The sequence below is a fragment of the Styela clava genome, chromosome 2 (genome assembly GCF_964204865.1).
Source record: "Styela clava chromosome 2, kaStyClav1.hap1.2, whole genome shotgun sequence".
Classification (NCBI taxonomy): Eukaryota; Metazoa; Chordata; class Ascidiacea; order Stolidobranchia; family Styelidae; genus Styela; species Styela clava.
Window position 1 is genome coordinate 20,279,469 of NC_135251.1, and position 26,199 is coordinate 20,305,667.

General features: G+C 36.2%; 2 protein-coding genes and 1 long non-coding RNA gene across 4 annotated transcripts; 1 reads left to right on the forward strand and 2 right to left on the reverse strand.

Moving 5' to 3' along the window:
* The first annotated feature begins 491 nt into the window (after positions 1 to 491).
* On the forward strand, positions 492 to 1,550 carry LOC120336090 (uncharacterized). The gene is made up of 3 exons (XR_005568745.2): positions 492 to 718; positions 1,001 to 1,121; positions 1,326 to 1,550. It is a non-coding gene; the product is annotated as an uncharacterized LOC120336090 (long non-coding RNA).
* Positions 1,551 to 1,889: 339 nt separating this feature from the next.
* Positions 1,890 to 4,334, reverse strand: LOC120336088 (tryparedoxin-like). Of its 2 annotated transcripts, XM_078109717.1 has the most exons (5): positions 4,319 to 4,334; positions 3,699 to 3,882; positions 3,284 to 3,431; positions 2,857 to 2,977; positions 1,890 to 2,076 (listed from the first exon to the last, which is right to left on the reverse strand). In XM_078109717.1, the coding sequence occupies exons 2-5, from the start codon at positions 3,845 to 3,847 to the stop codon at positions 2,051 to 2,053; spliced, it is 444 nt and encodes a 147-aa protein (XP_077965843.1). In that variant the 5' UTR covers positions 3,848 to 3,882; positions 4,319 to 4,334; the 3' UTR covers positions 1,890 to 2,050. The 2 variants fall into 2 exon arrangements, with proteins under 2 accessions (XP_077965843.1, XP_039259625.2); XM_039403691.2 differs by lacking the exon at positions 4,319 to 4,334 and having other exon boundaries at positions 3,699 to 4,005.
* Positions 4,335 to 15,858: 11,524 nt separating this feature from the next.
* LOC120336089 (nucleoredoxin-like) lies at positions 15,859 to 18,010 on the reverse strand. Its single transcript, XM_039403692.2, has 4 exons — positions 17,809 to 18,010; positions 17,355 to 17,499; positions 16,910 to 17,030; positions 15,859 to 16,065 (listed from the first exon to the last, which is right to left on the reverse strand). The coding sequence occupies exons 1-4, from the start codon at positions 17,955 to 17,957 to the stop codon at positions 16,040 to 16,042; spliced, it is 441 nt and encodes a 146-aa protein (XP_039259626.1). The 5' UTR covers positions 17,958 to 18,010; the 3' UTR covers positions 15,859 to 16,039.
* Positions 18,011 to 26,199: the final 8,189 nt, after the last annotated feature.

Here is a 26,199-nt window from a genome sequence, read left to right on the forward strand (position 1 = left end):
ATGTGCTTTGTATCAAAAAAACAAATAGGACGGAGAAATAAATAATTACAGAAAGCCATTGACGAATTTCATTACGACACTCCAGAATTACTAAAAGTTTAACTAATTCAACAACCAATCCCGTTTCTTCATTGAGAATGTTTTTGTTATGACTATTCAACTACTTTATTATTCGAAATCATATGTTACTTCTTATGTAGTCACGTACGTACGTTTTTGTTATTTATCCCAACAGCGTTTCGTCCACGTATGCACTTAATGTAGACAGTGCGTCATCGAGCTCTCGACCTATTGAGAGCGGGTGGGCCGATTTATTATTAATCATAAAGCGGAGAGAGGTTACAACGCCTTCGTTACGCCAGTTTTGCGCAAACCAGGCATAATTTCTGATGCAATCGCCATCCTCCGGGCAAAACACGAATTAATTTCAACCAATGAAATCGCGAGGTTCGCTCGTGCGTGCAGCAGAATGACAACAAAAACATACGCCCGTACCTTTATAAAAGTTACGTCTGCAAGCCGAGATCATATAGCAAACGTTGAAGCGACTGTGTAATATTGATTCAGATATAATCAAAATGAGTGACGGTAAGACTGCTACCAACAACTTCGAGGCCGAATATTACGACCAATATGACTACTACAACATAGAAGACGACAAGCATTCAGGTGCGAGTAGTCGAAAAGGTCGTTCTAAAGCCGAAGCCGCCAAACGAAGGTAGGTTTGACTTTGGCGCACATACTTTGCCTACCTTTATTACCTTATTTAATTTTGATTTTCCAAACAATGTGTTATAAATCTTTTCAGTGCCTTAATTTGTCTTTCAAAAATAAGTGAAAAATCGAATGTTTCATTTACCTGAATAACGATTTTTTATTGATATATTTTTTTTTTAAATATTTCTAACATCACATGAGCTTCATGCTTGAGAGATCGTGGAGTTCTGGTGGCAAAATATCCTGTTGCAAACTTTAAAAAATTTTTTCAAACCATATTCAGTGACTCTTCCACCAACACATGGACGGTGTATGGTAAATTGGAAACAGAAAGCAATAACAGGGCTAAGAAACAAGCACAACAAAACCAAGGCAAATCTTGAAAGAAGATATTCTTAAACAAGGTAAGCTATTTGTGATATTACAGTTGGTCAATATATAATATGTTCACAGTAAAGCAGAGCCATGGCTTGGCTTCACCATAAAATTCATGATTGAATGTGTTGTTACTTGGCATCCACAGCCTATATCCTAACTCAAAGGCAAATATATGTAGAGTAGACTCTTGAGTACATTATGCAATTTTTAATACATAGATGTTTTTACAGGAATCGCCAGGGAATATCGGACTATGCCACTCTCACAAAGTGTCGGAACGGAAAAATCATCGAGAAAAGTTATGTGGACAAGATTTTTTTGCGCAAGATGCCCTAAATAATTATTAGCGCTAGGGATTTTATATGTGGAATTTGTGTATTGATTTTTCATAATTGTGGTGAGATGAGATGAAAATAAAGGCGCAGAGAAAAAATATCAAGTTGAAAAATACCATGGCTCCATGCGTAGTCTTAGATACAGAATCTGGCGCTCAACAGTAAATAAAGTACTGTTCGGTAATAGCCAGTCGTTGATTGATGTACTTCGAGGAGCTGATCACTGGATAATGAATGGACCATTAAAGGGTAGACTGGGAGGGCTTTTTTGTGAAGTTGCGTACGTACAACCAATAACTCGGCATCATCATCGTCTTTGCATGTCGTACTAGTATTCTTTACTGACCTTTTCAAAAAATTTTGCTTAAAACCATCCACTGCACCTTTCTATGTATCCAAGTACAACTAACTTTCAAACCCCAATATAATCCAACTTCTCGTCATAAATACTATGAATAATCACATTTCTAATATTGCGTTTAATGATGAGTAGAACAAAATGATTTGTTAGTGCAGTATTTTAAGCAAGTGCTAATGAGTGTGTAAACCAAGACAAATGTACTAATTATATATAGGTATAAAGAACATTGTATGTTTAAAGTGACGATTGGGGCCACTTGCTATACTTTCCATGGAAACCCTTCACCTGAGAAAGAGAAAATTTGAAATTAGTATTATAGAAACAGTTATTGAAATTGCCAATATCTTCGCTGTAGGTCAGTAGTTTTCTTGTGCCTACTCCAAATAAAAACATGGGACCGGAGAAGCTTGATGGCTGATTAATTACAAAACTTTAAGAATAGCACTTTTGTTTCTGTGTAGGTTAGATCTTAATGAGATTACATGCTGATGACTGGAAGTATAAATAAATGCCAAGATACAGCTTTGCCAATCTATATTTGTCCACATATTCATATTTTGCAAACCACCATTCTGTTTAATACATGGCCAGTATCAAAATTATTGCAATTTCAACCACAATCTCTCATTTAGGACAGGCTTTTGAATCCCAGATATTTTGAGTTCAAGTAAGGTATCCCAGGTTAACTCTGATGCATCACAAAAATGTTACTGACCATCAGGTTAAATAAATTAAAGACTGTAGTTGTTTTGACAGTAAATGATTCAGAAGTAAACTCAGTTTTAGCAACCAATGATATACTATGAACTACTGTTGATTCAAAGATGACAATTTTAGACCAAATAATTTTTTAAAGATTGCAAATATGAGCAGCAACAATATTTAAATATGAGAATAATGACAAGAAACTATGCATGAAATTTGTAAAAAATCATTCAGCATAAATCCAGGCTTGGAAAATGGAAAAAAACTAACAAATATTCATAGATAATAATGATTTCAATGACAGATTAGAAAAGTGAAAAATTGATTCGCTTTGCACAAAAACAAGTTTAAAAATTATACCATCTGGGTCAGTCAGAACCATCTGTCTCGCACCAGACTTAGTTTTAATCTGGTTTCCTTCAGAATCGAATAAAAGCAAACTTGGAATTCCTTTCACTCCGTATTTTCCAGCCAGTTCGTTCTAAAAATAATTATGGTAATATGACTTTATATTTATAGTGAAGCAACTAATGGAAAAAAGCACTATCATGAAGTCTAAACAGAGTCTGTTAATAATAAGCACTGTGAATAAATCTGAATTTAAGGTGCTACGTATTGTACAAAGTTATAATGGAAATATTTTACCAGAAATTCGAAAAGCTGAAAAGCATGCCTTATCGGAAATACTTCCCTATTCATCACAGAATATACTGATATGAACAGAAATTTTATGATACTGAATTGTCCAAACATCCCATAATACAAGCTATGATTATTCAAACATTACCCTTAAATCACTACTGAAGGGAATCGCATGCCAAGGCATGTCGTTATAATATCCTTTAAACGTTTTCTCATCTCTATCCAGACTAACAAAGATCACTTCAAACTTTTTTCCTCCTCGAGCGTTTACTTTGTTGTAAAATTGCGCCAGTCTGAAAAAATAAGCAAATAAAGTTTCCTCGCGATTAGGCCTGATATTGGTATTAGTTATCGTATTTCATGTTGACTGAATAATTCAGTAATAAAATGTCATCTGTAATATCTGGCAAGCCGACAGGCCTGTGAGTCAATTTCTGATGGCAAAATATGGTGAAACTAAGATTGGAGAATGTTAGACAGTCCATAAAATCTTTGTAAGCTACACAGGTCTGCAGGTACCGTACTGGTACATTACAATATTTACAAACAGCATTTCATACTTGGGGGTGAATTGTTTGCATGGTGGACACCAGTGTGCACTGAAGTACAGTCCCAAAACATCTTCACCGTTGAGATTCAAATCATCTGACTTAATATTCCCACTCTTGGAAACCAACTCATCACCCAGTAAGTTACACTTCCAGCTCATTTTACAGTTCTTTCTCTTGTTGTTCGGAAACTATTCTATAAGCAACCAACTTAACGTAAATTTAACAGATCAACTGAATTAAATTCTGTACCATATATCAGTACGTACCGTAGCTTTATTTAGTGACGCAGTGACTTCTGCGATGCACCATTTTGCACGATTGCTCAGTCATCGTGACTTGCTTATTTATCATGACAGCGGCTTGTTAGTCATTATCGTGACGAGGCAGGTTTTGTGTTACTGTGTACCTGCTTGCGCATTTAGGGATGATTATATACAAACAAAAATAAATTCTATTTTTTAAGCGTTTTCGTGCAATTCGCACTGAAACACAAACCTGTAACTTGGGCTTCCTATCAAACTTTCCCCCAAGCGAACCAACCACAATGACAGTGGCGGCGCGTCAATAGGGCCAACCGGGGCAATGCCCCGGTTGTTTTTTCGGTATAATAAAAAATATTCGAAAAATACCTCAATATCGGTTGCACAGACTGTCTACACTAGCCATATTCTCCCGACATGGTTCATTTTTCGCTCGCAAAGCCTTCGCCGAACGTCGACGGGGCGACGCCGATTTTGCCCCGGTTGCTCATTGTATATCGTATTCTCTCTTTTATCTTCCACTCGCCGCGTTTGTCTCGTTTGTTTTCTGTTTCTTTTACTAAATCATCGGGGCTAGCCCCGAAATTATGACGACACAATGCCGACGTTTCTTACAACAACGTGTTGACATATTCACGCATTCCTTCTCGTTCGTTGGTTTCTTGAAGAGTTGATAGTTTCCTCGCCTTCGTTTTTGTCGCTTGTTTCGCTATTTGAATCAGTTAGAGACCTTTAGTCCATTTGCTTTCGATTTTCCACATTCCTTTTGAGCTTCTCACTCCTTTCCGGCTTCGCATTTCTTAGCCTTAGACCTCATAATGAATAAGGTTGATGCACTACTTCGCACTCCGTTTTCGCAGCTGCCGCTGGAACAAAAATTAGAGATACAAAGTCTTGGGCCTTATCAACCATAAAATTGTTCACTGGAACAATCCCATGACGGAGGAAAGCGTCGGCGTATATTCTGCGCGGAAACTTGGTATAAAAAACACGAATGGTTGTGTTACAGCGAGGACAAAAATGCACTTTTTTGTTTTTATTGCCTACTTTTTGCTACCGCCCGTGACTCACATTGATGTAAATTTGGTTTTAGAGATCTTAAACATCTTTCCGAGCGTGCCAGGGATCATCAATCTTCTATGGAGCATCTGGACAATGCAGTAAAATACCGAACATTCGGAAATGTTAATATTGCAGCACAGTTGGATGAAGGACGCGCGGTTTCTATTCGTCGGCACAACCAAAACGTCGAGAAAAACCGCCACGTTCTCGGTCGATTGATAGATGTTTTGAAGTTCATTGGTTGTCACGAGCTGTCCCTCCGTGGGCACGATGAACGGGCTGGCTCTTCTAATAGAGGGGTATTTTTGGATATGGTGGAATACACCGCATCCCTAGATACAGTATTGAGAGATCATCTTGATGCAACTGTTTCGAAAGGGACATCTAAGGATATCCAAAATGATTTGCTCGATTCAATGTATAAAATTTATTTACAACATTTGGCTCTGGAAATTGAGAATTGCCAGTTCCTTTCGATTCAGTCTGACGAGACAACTGACATAACGTGCGTTTCCCAACTGGCTGTGATTTTTCGGTTTGTGAAAGATGGTAAACCTACCGAGAGATTTCACAGCTTTGTACCAATCGTTGATCGCACGGCCTGCGGGATATCGGCTGTACTGAAAGAAGTGTTACAGCCTTACAACGCGAAGTCAAAATTGATAGCTCAAACTTATGACGGCGCGGCAGTCATGAGTGGGTCGAAACATGGTGTTCAAGTTTATATAAAAGAAGATTTTCCTCATGCGCATTTTTTACATTGTTATACACACCAATTTAACCTCGTTATTAAAAATATGTGTCTTGATACCCCTCTCGTCCGTATATTTTTTGCAAATGTTTCGGGGTTTTCTTCATTTTTTTCCGTTTCGCCGAAGCGCTCTGACCTCCTTCGCCAGATATGTAGCCGCCGTCTCCCAGCTTGTGCACCAACACGTTGGAACTTCCAATCACGCGTGGTGCAAGGCGTGTCCGAAATTAGGTCTGAGCTCATTGAGTGTTTCAATGGCATTCAGAGCTCTCCGGTTTGGGACGAACGCTCTGTGAGGGAGGCGGCAGGTCTAAAGCGTCTGCTAGAAGATGGTGAGTTTTCATTTTTTCTCGCTTTTTTCTCCACAATATTCTATCACGTGGATGTATTATACGGCGCCATGCAGTCAAGGCTAATGGATGGAGCGTCTGTGCAGTCATGTATTTCAGACTTCTGCGATGCTGTATCTCGTATCCGGGAAACAATAAAATACGACGACACATGGAGTGCTTCTTTACGCCGCGAGCAAACAACGCAGCGTTTGATTTTGTCTGCAAAGGAATGCTGTGACATTCTGGTGAATCAAATAGGCGATCGTCTGCGCACTGAACACCTTGCCGCGTTCTCTTTGATGAACCCCAAACATTTTTCAAAATTTGCACGTCAATTTCCCATCCATTTGTTGGCTACTGTCTCCAAATTTTACCCCATGATAAACGTGGGTAAATTGGAAAATGAATTGCGATGTATATACACCAATCAAACTTTTTTGAACATTACATCAACTTGCGCGCTCTATGGGTTCACACTCTAGTAACTACCTTTGCGGCGTCTGCAAAATTTCTGGACATCATTTTGACGACGCCTATTTCTTTCGCCGACGCAGAGCGAACATTCAGCACGCTGAAGCGTATTAAAACGTATCTCAGAAACACAATGAAGCAAGATAGATTAAATTCCTTGGCTGTTTTATCCATTCACAGAGACGTTATTTCTGGGATGCATGACTTTAATCAGCACGTTATTGAGCATTTTGCTTCCAAGAAACCGCGGCGTGTTGCATATATGTTCAAGCAGTAGAAGTCTAGCAGCATATATATCTATGAGTGAGCGACGCATGTCCTTATCTTTGCATTAACTTTCCTTTTTTCATAGTAACGTTTTAAACCTTATTTTAGGTTTTGTCTGCTTTCCCGAAGTTTCTGTTAATATGTCATTGTATCTATTCCTTTTGAAAGAGGTTTCAAAATAAACTATGTCTACTCGTATATTTATTAATCCCTTGACTTGGACCGGTTTTAAAGACACTTTCTTATCGTTAAAAATTGTCGCTTTTGCCGATTGGTTGTTCCCGATGGAATGGTTTTTATACTCATAAAATGATGGGAGAACTTACAGCGCTCATCCTGTCCCCGTAGATGGGGGTCTTGGTCCCGCAGTAGCTTGCCTCGGTTGTCAAAATGACCACGCGCCGCCACTGCATACGAGTGATATTGTTACATATCTAACCTTGAATTTCAACTAGTTAACGTATGTAGTGAGATTTATAGGGGTAAAATTACAAACATAGCCGTAAATAAGTAAAAACAGAATTGATTATAGACTCGGTAAAAACGACGTGGTCTCGAAATCGAATCCGAGTCAAAAAAATGCCGGGATTCGACTCGATCGGATTCGAATCCCGGCCCATCCCTAATAGTTGGGTTGATTCAAAGAGAATTGGACGTTCAAGATGTTTTCAATCATTATCAAGAATGTACCCCAAGGTGATAATCAAAATGAGGTCTAAAATTGGGCAAGTTAAGTATATGGGCTATTCCAAGTGACTCTATTGGACAATTCCAGAAATTTTGCATGTTGTTGATGCAGTATATTTTTACATTTTTAGCTACATGTTTTGTTTCATTGTCCAATCAGTTGCTTTACGGAGTTTGAACAAAATTACACAAATATTACATACAAGACTTTCTACTTAGTGGATATAAAATATAGCACACGATCAAACGCTTTGTGTCACGAATCATACCAAAATTCCTACATTTTAGGCTAACAATCAAAGACCTGGGTGAAATTTTAACTTTTTCGGCGAAATGAATGTAGTCCAGTAAAATTCCAGCCTTTTCTAATAGTAACATGCATGCTTGAGTTGAATATTTCAGCTTTCCCTCCGGGTATTGCAGTAATGAGATTGTTGATTGGGAGGGCCTTTCTACACAGAGGGAGTCCAGAGCTTTTGCCGATTCTGCAAATTTAATATACGGACCCCATTTTCAGGGTGTATCCTGCAATGTACTTGGACATGCCTTTTCATAACTGCCAATCTGTTCGCAAAATGAAGTCTCAGAGACAACAGATGTTACGTTGTCATCCAGTGGCTGTAGAATGTGGTAGGTTTTTTCCAACAGGGCCTTTGCTGTAAAAAAAAATGTCAAAATGGCCAGCGAACAACTTAGGCGAGAGTTGTAACTTGTAAGCATAGAGAATTTAAGCATGACTTGGTAAGCTCCTTTCTCCCTGGCAAAGACTTGCATGAGGGTTTTTATAACATTCAAATGCTGTCGAATCTTATGTTATCCACCAATTTTATAGCTGCATCATGAGAAAATTTACTTGTTTGGATGCTTTTGAAAAAGAAAATTCTTCGATTTTATGGAAATCCTCCAAAGGAAACTCAACAATTCCATATATCTTGTTGGTAGCCAAAATACAGATGATTTGCAGAAAACAGATAACATAGAGGTTACTGAGTAATGAACTAAAACTAGTCTGGTTAGGCTATGTGAAAAAAATTAATTAGAGAGATTGTGCAAATTGACAATCTAAATGCGGTGCTGCTTTTAACTTTTATTTAGTCAACACTCATTTCGCACTAATTATATAATATTAGGCTACCACATATCAGACAGATAACGGATTTAGCATTGATCATATCGAAGTATGAGAATAAATAGTATGGTAAAGTTTAATACCGTGTTTCCCCGAAAATAATTCAGGGTCTTATTTCAATTTTCTTCCTAAACATAACACTAGGGCTTATTTTTGGGGGGTGTCTTATATTTTCATTTATCAAAAACAAAATTACAAAGTAGAGAATTACGAGATTTTCAAATATACAAAATATGAAAACCAATATCTATTTACTTAGAACACGTGCTTATTCAAAATAACTGCAAAACATAGATTATCATTTAAAACGTGTGGGAAAGATTTCTTGCTATCGACTAGGTAAAGAAAAAATTCGCGTTATTGACTAGGCCTTATTTTGAAGGGAGGGCATATATTAAAATCATTTTTAAAATTCAGGGTAGGCCTTTTTTCAGGGGAAACACCGTAGCAGTCCAATAAAAATAGAGTAAAATACAGTGATCACCAGCCGTAGAGACCAATACAATATTGATAATAAACAACAGGGTAACATGTTTAATAATTCTTTTTAATTGGTTCATTCAATGAGTGGTTTTATTTAAATATAAGAATATTATAAATACCTTATACATTCAGTGTAGATTCAATCCATCGATTGCCATTTTCCTACATACGATACAAGAATATATCACATATTCATGATGAAGTTAGATTATCGTAGTATTACAGTAAATAATATATATCTCGTGGTTCAAATTTTATATCTCACTATTGATAACAAAAGATACAAACCCGCGACTTCGTACCACCGAACGGCCCACGCTGAGTTAGAGATCTCGCTTAAAAAGGCATCGCATTTCCTACTTCCGTACCTCTTTACTCATGTGGAACGACCTTTGAACCCGCCAGTGAATTCTCTATTATCATTCTCTGTGATGTTACGTGCTCTGTAGCCGAATATAGATATGTACATGAGCACTTTATTTCATATATATATATATATATATATCTGCTGGAAAAGGGTCAAATCCTGATCATGTATTATTGTGTGTTACTATCCTCCAAATCACTTGCCAGTCATAATCAAGTATAATAATTTGATGTGTTCAAATTATAGTGTATAAAGAAATCTACTCATGATTTCATTACTATTATCAAATGTTTATAATTAAAGTGCTATAATAATAGAATTTTCCCCATCTTTGCTTATAAAAAATCCATGTCCTATTACATTCATTTTTAGTAGACAAATTTTCCAAATAATAGGTATCCTCGCTAACCCATTTTTATGCAGTTGATATGCAATACATATCAACTTATCAGATGAATAAATGATGATCTTGGGACAAAACATGATTATTTAGTACTTTCCAAATCAAAAATTCTTCGAATAATGTATATAGTGAATACGGTATTTGAGAGGTATTGAAGAATTTAACACCGAACCTGTTAAATGACCCGAAATGTTGTAACGTTGTCTCCCAGTCAAACACCTGAGCATCTTTTTTTTTATTATAATTTATATATGTTCATGGCTAGACGAACGAAATAAACTCTGTCTCTCTATTAGTTTAAAATACTGACTTCTGGACTTGGCTTATTTTATACATATCAAAACTTGTAAATATTTGCATATCAAAACTTGTCATTTATTTCGTTCCATCCATGTATTTTCCACATGTTTTTCCAATAAAACATACTTACCCCTTACTATTGTTATTTGTAGCTTATTATTGTTAGCTAATTATTTTTGAGGTGGGGCGCAAGACTTCACAAATTCTAAAAAGGGGTTGCGGCTTGAAAAGTTTGGGAATGTTTGTATGTAGTAGACCCTAACCTGGTACACATGTTCCCGTGTCTACCAACTGGGTTCACATACTTCGAGAGTACCTTTTTGTATTACATTTGTGAAACAGAAAAAGCTGAATGTCGGTCTTATTCCATCTGTAAATTTACCAAAAACTCCACAAGGAATGAACAATGCGTATTATCGATGAAATGAAAAGTGACATATAAAGAATACAGAAGCTGTAGAAAATATTTTGCATTACAGAAAAATTAGTTCACATATTAAATATTTTACATTACAAAAAAAATGGTGCTCCAGAAGTATGTGTACCAATATGAAGGTAACTAATTTTGTTTGCCTACTTTATATCAGGATGTGTAAATGGACTAAATTCTATCGGTAGGGGGATATTCACTTGTGTAACACAGACAATTCCCGAACTTTTGATAGAACAAAAATAAGGAGAATCGTAACCTAACCTGGTACACATACTACGAGAGTACCGCAAAAACAGCCCACATAGTAAAAGCAGTTATGGAAATACTTTACATTACAGAAAAATTAATTCACATAGTAAATAGCAGACGAAGGAAATATTTTGCATTGCAGAAAAAATAGCTCACATAGTTAATAGCAGTCATGAAATATTTATTACTATTGATTACAAAAGTATAATTGCATCCAAATCAACAGTATCTATACGACTATATAAAGGATCGTTAAAATTAAATAATATGCAAGAATCATATTGATAACAAAATGTATTCTAATCAATTTTAATACATCTAAAACAAAATCTTCATAAATATTTTTTGTAAATTTACAATACATGAAAATATGTGAAACAAACTCAGGTTCTCCATTACATAATACACACATTTCATTCCCTGCTTTTCTTCCGATTTCTGGCTTTTGTTTTCCATGGCAAGATATCCCAGAGTAATTTATAGTTAAAATCAGTAGTTTTAATAAGTGAACGAATAGCTCGCAGAGCCATGTGATTCATATGGAGCACAGAGCTATGATTGAGAGAGGCCGTGGTTCGCCATATATTTAGGCCTTCTTTTCGGCTTTTTACTCCGCTTGGATAAATATGTAAATCCCATGTTATATCAATTAATAAATACATAAATAACCGCACTCCTCTCGTCGACTGGTTCATATTCTGTTCTGTAGATACGTTTTCTGTCTAATAGATATGCATTCCCAATAAGCATATGCTCATAGTTGTATGCTTTCAGCGTACCATACTTCGAAACCCAAAATCAAATATGTATTGAAGAATTAAAGACCTCAAGTCAAGTTAATACGGCCAATTTCGCACCCGACTCGGCTGAAGCAAGGGATTTTGGCAGCGAGCAACGCGTTTTCTTAATATGCAACGAACCATTTAGCTGGACGACGTAAAAATGCAGGGAACAATGCCATAATGAGCAAATCTTTGCAAGTTTCCACTCATTGTAGCCTATATATGCTCATTGCTTAACATTAATGATTAGACACTCGGTTCGCTCAGACAGATATTGAAGCATGGTTGTAAATTTGGCCTCGTTTTCGTGGTTTTGCATGTTATTTGTCATTAGTTAGTCAGTTGATTCAACACCAGATCTATCACATTTTGATTTTTCAGCCTGAAAAATTCCTAAAAGTTGAATGAAATTGCGCTGAAATCTCTCTCTGATACTAGATGGTGGACGCATGCAATGGCAACAGCAGTAATTTCAAAAATGCGTTTTTTCAAAATTATGGAAGCATTATAATATATAAGGAAAGACCAGTCACAAAAGGGAGATGCTAGAAGAGAGTATAAGAAGTACAATAATATTGCAGATAAAATGCAAGAGCTAGAATTCGTCTTGTTGTTGTGGAATAAATTTTCACAGAGTTAGTCAAGCTCTGCAATATGAGGGTGCAGACTTACAAACATATGCAGATCTATATGCTTCATTACTAAATCAGCTGCACATTTGACGAGATAAATTTATGAAGCAGCTGCAAAGGAAATGCTACCAGGTGTGGATTACAAGGGAGCCACGACTGGGAAACATAACAGAAATAATGTACCAAATGATGGGGATGCGCCAGATTTATATTTGAGTGGCAGAAATAAACTTTGCATCACCACATTTTACGCAATTGTTGGCAAACTCGTAATTGAAATGAAGAAAAGCGAGGAAATATACAAAGAAATCGCAGAGATTTTTTTTTTTCATAGTGATGTACCACTACAACCAAATGTTCCTTCATCTGCTGACAAGGAAAGTTATTCGCAGTGTCTTCAAAGGCTTATTGCCAGAAGACTTCAACAGTGATTTCCCAGCTGAGCTTCAGCAGTTTCATTCCTATGTGCTACATAAATTCAGTGAAACAAAAAACGTAAAATCAAGTATCAGTCATGCTGAACTTCATGAAATTCTTGTAGAAGATAACAATGAGTGTGCTTTCTCAAATGTAGATACTGGCTTTCGTGTATTTTTAAGATTAATGATCACAACTTGTTCAGCAGAACGTTCATTTTCCCAGCTGAAGTATATTAAAAATCCCTACAGAACAACTATGAAAAAGACAGACTATAGCTTCATCTCTTTTAAGTATAGAGGCAGATGTGTTACATAAGCTTAGTTTTGAGAATCTAATCAAAGACTACGCAGCTAAAAAAAAATCAGGAGAAAACTTTTTAAATGTTAGTGGTTTAGTATGGAAGAAGTAAAGAGAAAATTCGTCTAAAACGAATTTGAGAAGAAACAGTAAAATTTTTTCTAAAAGTTTTTTTTACCGTTGGTTGTGATCATTTTTGATGAATAATACACGCATGTGTTTCATTTTTTTTTGACACATGGGAGAAAGGGTCATGATCCGCCCCTGAATATGCAGACTTTTCGGATTCTCTATACAATGACATCACAAACTTATAAGTCTTTTTGCCGTACACTTAAAAATCCAGTTGTGAAAAACTTGTCTGATTTTTCAGCCCTGATTAATCTTGTTTCTTCATGATTATAGTGATCTTCTCCCGAAGATCACCTTTGCGGATAAAAAGATAACGGTCCTTACTCGTAGCTCCGATATGAATTCAATTTTTATTCCATGAAATACATCGAATCAGCTCCCTGTGTCCACGTCTAATACCGTGTTTACATCACCATGTAGAATGGTCGTTGTTAACATTTTTGATTTAATGACAATTTCCAGTTAGGTCTTGATACTAAGGCCCGACCGATAAGGCCTATTTGGACCTATACCGATAGTTTTCTAAAACTAGGCCGATACCGAGTCTTTCTCGCCTAAAAAGATGGCTACAAGCAACACTAGAAATTATCAGTATAGAGCCACAGTGCGAAAGAAAATTGAGTGCATGACAAGAAAGAACACTTATTGTAAGGACAGGAAGCTTATGAATCACAAAAGCTCCAGTTCAACAGTCTCAAGTTGTAGTTGAGAAAGCAAAGATTTCTGCATTGGCTCCAATGCTTTTCTAGATTGGCTCCAATCACACTTGCTCTAATGTTTTGCGTTGAGATGGCTCTACAAATTACTGGTGTTTTTTTTTAAATCGGCGGAACCTTGACTTGATAATGATGCGCATATTTTACAAATTAGGTCATCACCACACTCACAAACTCGCTTACAAAGTGTAAAATCTTTTGAATAAGAGATACATAGGTAAAATACGCTTTCTGATAAGAGAGGACTAGGAACAAGAGAGCTACGCCCAAATATATGGACACGTCTGTTTGCAGTACAGTACGGTTTACCGTAACGTCAGATCACAGTCTACAAATATATTCACACCAAGCGAAGCAGTACAGTAGGACACAAAATGGCGTCCGATGTCCGCAGAACGTTTAATGACGTCATAGCAAACAAAACATATCTCACAGAGCTAACAGAAATATTTAAAATGAATAAAAGTAATAGCCTTCTGGGGAAAAATTTTTATCTTTAACCACTGAAAATTTCAAAGCAATTGGTCCAGTATTCGAAGAGAAAAGCGTTTTTTTAATATTTCCACTAGGTGTGTTATTCTTGTCAAACAACAAGAACAACATAATATTGAAACGATCGTTATGTCCAATAAGTGTCGAAAAAGCGGAGAAAAAGAGTATTAGACAGAACTGCTCTCAATGGACCTTTGACCCCTGGAAAATTCTCTCTATACTTTACCATTGCAAAATTTTCGGGTCCTATTTTAGGAGTGGTATTGCGAGTTGGTAATGGGTTATTTGTTTCAAACCATCATTCTGATTCATTGCATTCAACGATCTGTTTTTTTAAAAACACCGGTGCTATAACTTGTTCGTGTCTCTATTTGCCTTTCAGAAATAAATAGAAGATGAGCTTTACTTTCCACAATTGAAATATGAAATGTTTTATTGACGTGAATAAACTTTTTTATTTTGTTATTTTTCAAAAAAAAATTCGACATCACATGAGATTCATGCTTGAGAGATTAGAGTCCTTGTGGAATATGCAATTGCCCAAAAAAAACATTTTCTGCTGCTAATTTTAAAATTTTTTGAACCTCATCCAGTGACTCTTCCACAAACACATGGACCGTGTATGGTACATTGGAAACAGAAAGCAATAATAGAGCTAAGAAACAAGCACAACGAAATCAAGGCAAATCTTGAAAAAAGATATTCTTAAACAAAGTATTGTGATATTATAGTTGGTCAATATGAAATATATTCACAATCAAGCAGATCCATGGCTTTGCTTGAAGTTACCTTTTTATAAAATTAATGATGTATATATAGTGTTGTATGGCACCTACGTCCTATATCCTCATTCCAAGGCATAAACATGTAGACTCCAGTGTACATTATGCAATTTTTAATAAACAGATATTTTTATAGGAATCACCAGGGAATATCGGACTATGCCACTCTCACAAAATCATTGAGAAAAGTTATGTGGACGAGACTTTTTTCGCGCAAGATGACCTGAATAATTATTAGCGCTAGGGATTTTATGTGGAATTTCCAATTTGTATATTGATTTTTCATAATTGTGGTGAGATGAGATGAAAATAATGAAAAAAATATGAAGTTGAAAAATACCATGGCTCTACGCATAGACTTATGTACAGAAATCTGGCACACGACAATAAAAAAGGACTGGACCAGTTATATCCAGTCTTTGATTATAGCGTACTTCTTGGGGAGCTGAACACTAGAGAATGAACCATTGAAGGGTAGATTGGAAGAGTTTTTTTTGATGGCATGCAGTCACGTGCAAGTAATGACAAAAATCTATATCATCCTTTCATGTCATACGAGTATTCTTCTTCACTGACCTTTTCAAAAAAAGTTTTGCTTAAAACTATCCGCTGCACCTTTCTCATTTATACAAGTACAGCTAACTTTTAAACGTGAATATAATCCAACTTCCCCTTGTTGATACTAAACACCACCCTCTTCAAATAATCCAAACAGACAAAACTAAACTAAACAATCACATTTATAATATTGAGTATGTGAATACACAATGTATGATTAGTAAAAAAAATATTTGGTATTGAATTATAGTCTAAGCAAGTGCAAATGAGTGTGTAAATATAACAATGTACTATATATATGAATGAAGAACAATATATGTCTGAAATGACGATTAGAGCCTCTTGCTATACCTTCCATGGAAACTTTTCACCTAAAAAAAAACGAGAAAATGGAATAAGTATTCTAGGAGGAAATAGGAGCAGTTATGCAAATCGGCAATATATTCACTGTAAGTCAGTCGTGCTCATGTACCTTCTCCAAATAAAAACATTGAAAATAGATGGAGCAGAGAAGCTTGTTGGCTGATAAATTACAAAACTTGAAGAATAGCACTTGTGTTTCTGTGTATGCGAGAACTTAATAAGATTACATGATAACATTGATAATGACTCAAAGTTTAAAAAATGCCAACATACAGCTTTGCCACTCGAAATTTGTCCGAGAGTAAGTCCATAAAAAGGTAACATATGGGGTAGTGGTAACATATTTATTTTTTGCAATCAAGCATTTAGTTCTATTTAACCGGAAAAGTATTGTAACAAGCTTCCAATTCACTTTTAATGCTCAAAAATTTCAGATATTTTGAATTCAAGTAAAGTACTCCCAGGTTATGCCTGCTGCTTCACAAAAATGGTACAGACCATCTGATTAAATTAAAGGCAGGTAGACAAAATGTGGTTGATTTGACAGTAAATGATTCAGAAGTAAACTCAGATAATTCAGAAGTTTCATTTAGCAATCAATGATACATATACTATGTATACGTATGTTAGACCTGTCATTTTTTGAGTTTGCAAACACGGGTAGCAACAACAATTAAATATGGAAATATTGACAAGAAACTATGCATGAAATTTGTAAAAAGTCGTGGAAAATGGAAAAGAGACTAACAAATATTTCCAGATAATAAGGATTTCGATGGCAGATTGGAGAAGCAAAATACTGATTCGCTTTACAAAAAAAAACAATTTATGGTGTAAGTTCAAAAATTATACCAGCTGGATCAATCGAGATCATCTGTCTTACACCAGATTTAGTTGTAATCAGATTTCCTCTTGAATCAAGTAAAAGCAAAGTTGGAAGTTCTCTCACATAGAATTTACCAGCCAGTTTTTCCTGAAAATAGTTGTGGTAATATGGCTTTATATTTATAGTGAAGCAACTAATGAAACGAAGCACCATTATAAAGTGCTGTAAACCGAATCTGTTATAAGCATTGTGAGTAAAATTTGAAAATCTGAATTTCAAGTGCTTCGCATTGTACAAAATTATACTGAAAATAATTCACCAGAAATTCAAAAAGTTGAAAAGCATGCCTTATTAAAAATACTTTATTAATTACAGAATATAGCGATATGACAGAAGTTTTACGATATTGGACTGTTTATTAGGATTTCTGAAATAGCTTATCGATATCAGCTATGATTATTCAAACATTACCCTTAAATCACTTTTAAAGGGAATTGCATGCCAAGGCATGTCGTTATAATATCCGTTGAACGAGTTCTCCTCTGTGTCCAGACTAACAAAGACCACTTCAAACTTTTTGCCTCCGGCATTCACATCGTTGTAGAATTGCGCCAGTCTAAAAAAAAAATAAGCAACTAAAGTTTCCTCCGATAGTCTACCGCGATAAGGCCTGATTACTGGCATTAGTTACAGTATTTTATGTTGACTGAATAATAAAAGGGGCATCTATAACATTCTGAACATCTGGAATTTAGTATCGAGCCCTGGCTAGCGGAGAAGCTTGTGAGTCAATGCGTGATGGCAAAAAATAGTGAAACTATAGGAACGTAGGATGTCAGATAGTCAATAAATTTGTTCTGTGCTATATTCTGGCAGTAACAGAAGTACCGATATATCACGATAATTTACAAACAGCATTCCATACTTGGGAGTGAATTGCCTGCATGGTGGACACCAATGTGCACCGAAGTATAGTCCCAAAACGTCTTCCCCGTAAAGATTCAAACTATCTGGTGTAATGCTTCCGCCCTTGGAAACCAACTCATCACCCAGTAACTCATATCTCCAGGGCATTTTACAGTTTTTTCTCTCGTTGTTCGGAAACTATCAGCAACGCAGCGAAAATTTAACAAATCACTGAATTAAATTCTGTAAAGTATATATATATAGCTGTCTTCAGTCAAGCAGTGACTTCCGTGATGCACGATTTTACATGATTTCTCAGTCATCGTGACTTGCTTACCGGAATACCGAGTACCGAAATAAATGATGGATTGATTGCTTACGGTGACCGTGACTTGCTAGTCATTATTCAGACGATGCAGTTTTTGTGCAAAGGCTTGCGCATTTAGGGGTGATTGTATACGAACAAAAACAAATTTCAACTTTTGTTTTTTAAAGCGTTTTTGTGTCATTTGCACTGAGCCACAAATTTGTAACTTAGTTCCCCTCCAACACTATTTTGCTGTGTGCAGTTCTCAGCTACAGCCGATGGAGAATACGGCAGATATAAATGAATGACATTAACAGATAATAATTATTGATAATTACATTACATGATGATCATCAATTTTAAATACATTTCAGATTATCACGTCACTATATTAGATACGTGGGGTGAAAACGCACGGATGATTAATAATATTGAAATATTGCAGGAAGGCTCCAGATGACAGAATAGGGGATGTGAGAACTCATAAGTGGATATTCGAAAAAAATGAAACAACCTATTGAGTAGGATGGCTAGAGTAGATATTTTATAAATGAATAATATAGTTGTCTGTGTAATGGAAATTTAGAATGTCTATATTCTTTTATATTTGAATTTGATAAAAATGCTATTATATCCATGTTTTAGGGCCAATTTACATCTGTTCAAACCACTGCGTTATTTATTAATTGTTTAAGTAAGCGTGCGTTATTGCGTTAACGCATAATTTTGCCGCACTGCGTCAACGCAACGAATTCTGGTGGTACATTCTTCGCGTTGACGCTGCTTTAACCGAGATTTGAGTTGTTCTTCAGGTGCTTTGTTCTGTGATTTGGTGATGACTTTAAGCAAACATCAACGATTAGAATTTGTTGAAAAGTTTCATTACTTTATTTTGTATATATTTGACCCGGGGTTATTTCGAGAGATGTCGGTCCTTAAACTTTTGATGAATGACCGTTCATAAACTACTTCCTTCATGACGATTTCACCATCTGTTCGTGGACAGAAATAACATGTCGACGTAAACAAAATCTTTTATCGGTCTTTGTCTTTTTCTCTCATTCTTGTTTTTTCATTATTTCGGGTGATTGTCAGTCGGCTGTTTACAATTTATTAGACACGTAGTGGACATAACGATCGTTTCAATATTATGTTGGTCTTGTTGTTGTTGTTCTTTGACACTTTTTGGACATCTAGTGGAAAATCTAAAAAACCGCTTTTCTCTTTCATTACGGGACCGATTGCTTCGAAATTTTTACTGGTTGAAGATGAAATTTTTCTCCAGAATGCTATTACTTTTATTTATTTCAAATATTTCTGCTAGCTCTGTGAGATTTTTTTTTTGCTATGACGTCACCGAACGTTCTGCGGACGCATAGCCGACACTCCTCTTCTTTTTGATCACGTGCCATCGAACGTCGATGGTTTGTAACGAAGTCCTTACGGTACTTTGCTACGATTTTTTCCTTACGCTGATCGACGGTACGGTAAACCGTACTGTACTGCGAACAGACGTGTCCATATATTTGGGCGTAGCTCTCTTGTTTTCTTTTAGGAGTTTGTCGTTAAGTAGTGTTAATTTATTTGCCGTATTGAGCGGATTGTTTACTTGTCTTGAGTTACATGATAGGGCTTCATTCATATTTCATAATTTAACTTTGCTATCGTTTGCATATTTTAGAATTTAATATGTTGTTAAATTGCATGTTGTGTTGGTCGTAAACTTCAGCAACCATCTACATTCTACAATACTGGAATCATTTGTGTCTCTACAATAATCAATCCTATTCAAAGTTGTGAGGTTGTTAACATCGCGAAACCTCGCAGGTTATAAGTCGAAGAAAGTTGATAGCGCCTCATCACTTCTTGTAGAGCCTCATAATGAGTTCTAAGCAGTGGTGAGATTCAAATTTTTTGTCAGCCGGTTCCATCACAAAAGTCATATTTTTTGGCCGGTTCTGTTATATGTTTTTTTTTAGTAATGCTAACCGGTTCGCTGATCTTATAAAATTCCGCGAGACGGTTCTATAGAACCGGTGCGAACCGGCCGAATCCCACCACTGGTTCTAAGGCCCCCTATAATGTACAGAATTCGTGTTGTGCTTGAGAAGAAGGAAGGATATAAAAAGAAGGAGCAAAAGAAGACGGTGGTGGGTGCATTCTTTTTTGCAGAGAAGACCTCAACTATAAGATGTTCTAAATCCATATCTCCTCAATCTGTATAAATTTTATTGTTTTGAAAAAAGAAAAAATAATAGTGTATTGATATACAACTGCATTATACACTAGCCAAAAGAACTCAAATTTTCCATCTGAATAGCAGTTTGTCGTACGGTACCCACTTTCTGCTTTAACACAGTGCTTATTGAGTTGCTGATCCACAGTAAGTACCAGGGTTGTCAGATCCCAGCGATCAAAAAAAGCCAAATCGAGACATGAAAAAGCCCACAAAAAAGTCTGTAAGTACAAAAGCTCTATGATTTGAAGCCTGTGGCAGGTGGCACAATAGTGGATTTCCACAGTTTGCAATACGATGATCAATGTAGAGCCATCGGTTCATTTAGTGAGCCACAAAAATGTATTTTCCCATTAAAAAATGTATTTCCGGTTGCAATCATGGCGATTTCCACTTCAGTGGGATGAAGGGTTCAAAAGTAAAATGGATTAATTGAATGGCAGCACCCGAATCTACATTCGACACAGTACAGTCCAGCTGACATCAATATAAAAAAGTTTGAAAAATCAAAAACCAAATAAAAAGAAATGTCAAGCGGACAGCAATATTTTACAATTCAATATTATGCAGGATGCCGCTTCAGTATGTGATATACCTACATGTTTCTAATTAAAACTTGCGATATACCGTAAAAATTCTCCCATTACCGCGTAGGCTACTGTACTTTATTATTAATAAAATTTTTATTTTTCAAATTTTGAAACCATCATTTTCATTAAACAAATATCTAACCACGTAACGCTTACAGGTGGTTTACTCATAGCTAATTTTAGCGTAGTTAATCAAATCGTTCGTGGGATTAAATTTTGATTACTGCAACTAATAATCACGTACCGTTTACAGGTGGTTACTAATAGCTAATTTTAGCGTAGTTAATCACGTCGTTCGTGAGACTAAATTTTGATTAATGCAACTAAACTGAAGCTCCTCGGAAGGCATGATGACAGATAAGTTATACAACTGTTGTTTGGAAACAAAACCTAAAACTAATAAATAACACGCAAAACTATGAAAACAATGTTTACAAACCTGCTTGGATATCTGTCTGAGCGGCTGCAGAAGCTGCAAGTGTTACGTCGTTGTTGACTTATATCTGATTGGTTATGGTTAAGACAGAGGCGTGCAACATACGGCCCGCGGGCCACAGCACGGCCCGCGGTACCTATTTACGTGGCCCGCTACATACTTCATAGATTATAGAATATAAATTTAAAAACTTTTTCTGAATTGTAACGGCATCATTGGCATTTTTGACTGCAGTTATAAGTCTATGGACCTTTCCCCGAGCATCGACTTCCTCGTTTACTTCGTGACATTGGCCAGACAGCAAGATGCAAAAAGTGCCCTAACTATTTTCGTATCCACTCAGACACTTTTTTCACTCAGACAGATTTTCAGATGTGGTCGTAAACATTACCTCGTTTTTGGGTTTCTGAACTATATTTGTTAGTTTCCAGTTGTGTTCCAGCAATCAGATAATTTAATGATGACTTTGTCGTCTTAAAATTAGTGTAGAAATATCGGTAATAGATTAGGCTAAAATTCTTTACCAGTACGTTTAAAAAACAGATTATTGTATGCGATGAATCACAATGATGGTTTGAAACATATAACCCACTCTTAAAATAAGCCCCGAAAATTTTTCAATAGTTAAGTATATGAGGAATTTTCCGGGGGTCAAAGGCCGGGAAAAGGTCCATAAGACTACATCACACTGTGATTTAATTCCACCTACAGTACTGTGACGACCCCCCAATTGTTGCAGCATAATGTGCATTGTATAAAAACCACCTTGTTCTGACAGCGGTAGGTGATCTTACTTTATGGTTGCAGGTTGTTATACGAAAAAGCTTAACAAAGTTCAAATCTCTACCAGCAAGAAACGTTGATTATCTCATTAATCACCTACCCAATGAATAAATTGATTGTACGTGCTCTTCCATTGAATAAATTATTCATAAAAAATTATGAGTTGTTCGATGGTCTGGCCCCCGGTATCACTATACTTGTAGTTTGTGGCCTATTGCGCTAAACAGATGCTCGCCCCTGGGTTAAGATAACAAACACGGGAATCGATGCTCGGAGAAATTCAAATGTTAGCTAAGCAATAGGTTATTGTTGCACACTGAATATTGTAGCCTATCTTATGTGATTTTGTCAATAGACACTAGAAGTCTAGAATAGACTTGAAAAAAATGTCAAATTTGACGTTAAAAAGTCAATATGACAACCCTGGTGAGTTCCGGTACTACTGCTCCCGACAAAATATGAACTGTTGACTCGACATGCGTTGACGGACCCCAGTGTGAACAAGTTCACCGCATTGCGTATGCGTAGAAATATAACACAACGCATTGCGTTGATGTGAATGGACCCTTATACTACCATAATGGATCTAAAATTTTAACGTGATCAACCGATAAATAGCTCCGGAATAAAACAAATCATTCGGCATAATCCTTTAGATCAGAGGTTCTCAACTTCCCACGTAAAAAGGCCGCATTTTGGACACAAAAGATGCGACGGGCCACAGAGTAATATTTCCATGTATTCGTACTATTCAAGTAATTTATTAGTTCGATGCTGATGTTTAATATGCTTCTGTTTTTATTTTTATTCATTGTAAAACATAGTTAATTGATAGCAAAAATATAATACCTAACATTAACAATGTTTTTCAATAGACCTTATTCATTTAAAATCCATCCTACGCGCAAAAAAAAAAGTGACGTAAAAATTTTTTTTTTAACATTAGCTCTTATGGGAAATGTGATCACCAGAGCAGAAATTTGCATTTTTTGGGATTTTCTAGCAATATCTCAGTATGAACGTGGGCAGTTTTAAAAATAGAATATTTTTTAGATAGTTTTCGATACTTTTATCACTATAAACACGGTCGAGATTTTTTATAATCGTTCATCGAAATTTTAATGGGCGAGGTGTTTCCACTGACGTCACTCTCGCTTTACCATGACATTCGGCCATAGCATTGTGGTCTGCGATAAAATGCGCGCCGGCTGCTCGTTCTTCTCATTCTGTAGGACCGGTAACTGAATACCGACATGTCGTCGCTTAGCATTTAGTGAAAGACCTATTTTCGCTATTGCAGTTATGCTAAAATGGCAGTCTGTTCACGTATTCAGTCAGGTTATCTTCTCGTTATTGGCTTTGCACATGTCTTACCGATAGAGTGACCTTTCTCTAGAGGCTTGCTGACATATACGGTACCTGTATCAGTACCGGTAACCTGGTAACGTACGGTACCGGTATTGACTTTACACTTTATGTAATACAGTAATATGATGGTTAGATTAATGTTTGTTTGTACCGTACCGGTATACGACTTACCGTATCCTACCTATTGTCAAAAATGCAATAAAAGTTTTAGTTTTCACTCTTTAATGCAATACTGGTGCCGGTACCGGTATGCTTAGGACTGTATGGTACGATAATTATTATACAGTTTTAGACTTAACAGTACCTGGTATGTGACAAATCAATTATCGTGTTGGAAATGTAATAATCAAATAATTTCTACATTAAGATCCTACTGTACGGTATATTATATAACATATCATTTACAAGATGTCAGGCCGAGTTTGCTGTGTCATCAAATGCACCAATCATGCCTATAAACTTCAGAAGTGGAAATCATCCCACTGCCCTATTCATAATGTATCGAAAGGTGAAGAAGGCTGTATTTGTACTCCACCGTTCGAGCATCATCCTTTTCCAACGGAACTCAAAGACCCGGAAGGTCGACAGAATTGGATACATAACATAAATAGAAAAGAACCGGGCAGTAGTAAGTGTGTACTTAATTGGCAGCCAACAAAATATTCTCGAGTATGTTCCATTCATTTCGTAGACGGGAGACCCACTTCAAGTAACCCATATCCAACTCTGTGCATGGGATATGAAACATCAATCGTATCAAATAAAAGATGCTTGCCCAGTTATAGGGCGTCTTATGCACCAAAATGTAAAAAACGTAGAACTGAAGTTTTGGCTGTTCCCACAAATTTAAATTTCGAACATAATTATTGCCTAAATGCAGATATGGGAAAACTTGCTCAAGTCATCAAAAGTCTTAAGATTGAGAATGCCAAATTACGAGGAAATAATAGAAATTTGAGATCCGAAGTTGCTAAACTAAAATGTTCATTTCGGAAAGTTACTGCTCTACCTCCATTACATACAGACAAGTCCGTGGCATTTTATACTGGGTTTCCTTCAAAAAAAGTTTTAGACAAAGTCACAAACCTTTTAAGAAGCAAGGCACCAAGGACAAACTTTTTAAAAGGCAACGCACCAAGAAAACGTATTATCAGCTCCAAAATCTTAATGTCTACCCGGATGCATAAACTGAGCTTTTCTCAACAACTCATTATGACTTTAATGAGGCTAAGACTCGGATTGTTAATCACAGACCTAGCTGAAAGATTTCATGTATCCCAAGCGACTGCATCAAGGGTTATCGGAAATATGTTGAAATTTTTGTCACATCAGATGAAAAGCCTAATCAATAATCCATCACGCTATCATATCATGAATTTACCCCGAAAGTTCAAAATAAGACCATACAATAAAGTCAGGTGGATCTTAGATTGTACAGAGTTGTTCATTGCGACCCCAAAGGACTTGCATATGCAGTGTATTACTTGGAGCGACTATAAACACCACAATACTGCGAAATATCTTTCAAGCGTTCATCCAAATGGAATGATTAATTTTTTGTCGCGTGGGTGGGGTGGCAGAGCGAGTGACAATCATATAGTCAAGAATAGCGGTTTTTTGAATTTGCTAGAACCTGGCGATATGGTAATGGCTGACAGAGGATTTCTCATCAGAGATGAGCTTCTCATTCGTCAAGCAGATCTATTGATACCTCCAGGAAAACAGGGCAAGGAACAAATGCCTCTAAGTGATGTGACAGCAACGAAAAACATAGCAAATAGGCGAATTGTGGTAGAGCAAGCCATAGGTCGCCTAAAAAAATTCAAAATTTTACAGTCGGAAATACCTATCAGACTATTGCCTCAATTGGACAATAATATGGTAATCTGCGCAGGTATCAGCAATATGAAACCACCCTTCTATTCCTAGGCGACCTAATATCCTGCCCCCCAATAATAGCCCTATGCTTTTGCTCTGTATTCGTGAGCTTTACCTATAGTTAGATATCTAAATTAATATACAGGGTGTCTCAAAAGTAAGTTACGTTTCAGGTACTTGTCTTTTCATTTCTTCAGAAAACATAGTATGGATAACTAGTAAAATTTAGGTAATGTTTGCATTTTTTAACAAACCATAAATGAAAAGGGGATTAACCTGAGAAATGAGGTGAAAATTCAAATTCTCTGAGGAAAACATTAATTAATAATTTTAAATTCTCTGTTTAATAGGCGCTAAGTTTGCCTTGCTAATCTACATGCTTTTTGCCAATCAGCAATTTTGCTCCTCATTTTTGGGGTTAATCTTATTGTCATTCTGTGGGTTGGGAAAAAGTGTAAACAATACTTATTAAATTTTACTACTTATCCATACTATGTTTCCAGAAGAAATGAATGCTTTATCACGAGTACCTGAAAAGCAAATCAAAATTGAAAGTGTATACCGGTACTTACTTTTGAGACACATACCTACATGCCTATTTGCAAAAACTACCTTTTATTTGTGGGGCTGAGCCATCACTGATTTCAATAAGTTTATTTCTATTTTTGAGCCCTATTTGTTTCTTGCAAAAACTGCCTTTTTTGTGAAGCAGAACCATTACTGATTTAAATAAGTTTATTTCTTGATATTTCTATTTTTGAGCACTTTTTGTTTATCTGCAAAAACTGCCTTTTATTTTTGAGGCTAAACTC

What these genes read in the sequence shown, in the direction of transcription:
- LOC120336088 (XM_078109717.1), bottom strand. Translation starts at nt 3,847, where the DNA reads ATGAGCTGGAAGTGTAACTTACTGGGTGATGAGTTGGTTTCCAAGAGT. An exon ending in CCTTCAGTAGTGATTTAAGG is followed by an intron (nt 2,978 to 3,283) that starts GTAATGTTTGAA and finishes AATTATTTTTAG; the next exon opens with AACGAACTGGCTGGAAAATA. An exon ending in GGTTCTGACTGACCCAGATG is followed by an intron (nt 2,077 to 2,856) that starts GTATAATTTTTA and finishes TCTCTTTCTCAG; the next exon opens with GTGAAGGGTTTCCATGGAAA.
- LOC120336089 (XM_039403692.2), bottom strand. Translation starts at nt 17,957, where the DNA reads ATGCCCTGGAGATATGAGTTACTGGGTGATGAGTTGGTTTCCAAGGGC. An exon ending in CCTTTAAAAGTGATTTAAGG is followed by an intron (nt 17,031 to 17,354) that starts GTAATGTTTGAA and finishes AACTATTTTCAG; the next exon opens with GAAAAACTGGCTGGTAAATT. An exon ending in GATCTCGATTGATCCAGCTG is followed by an intron (nt 16,066 to 16,909) that starts GTATAATTTTTG and finishes GTTTTTTTTTAG; the next exon opens with GTGAAAAGTTTCCATGGAAG.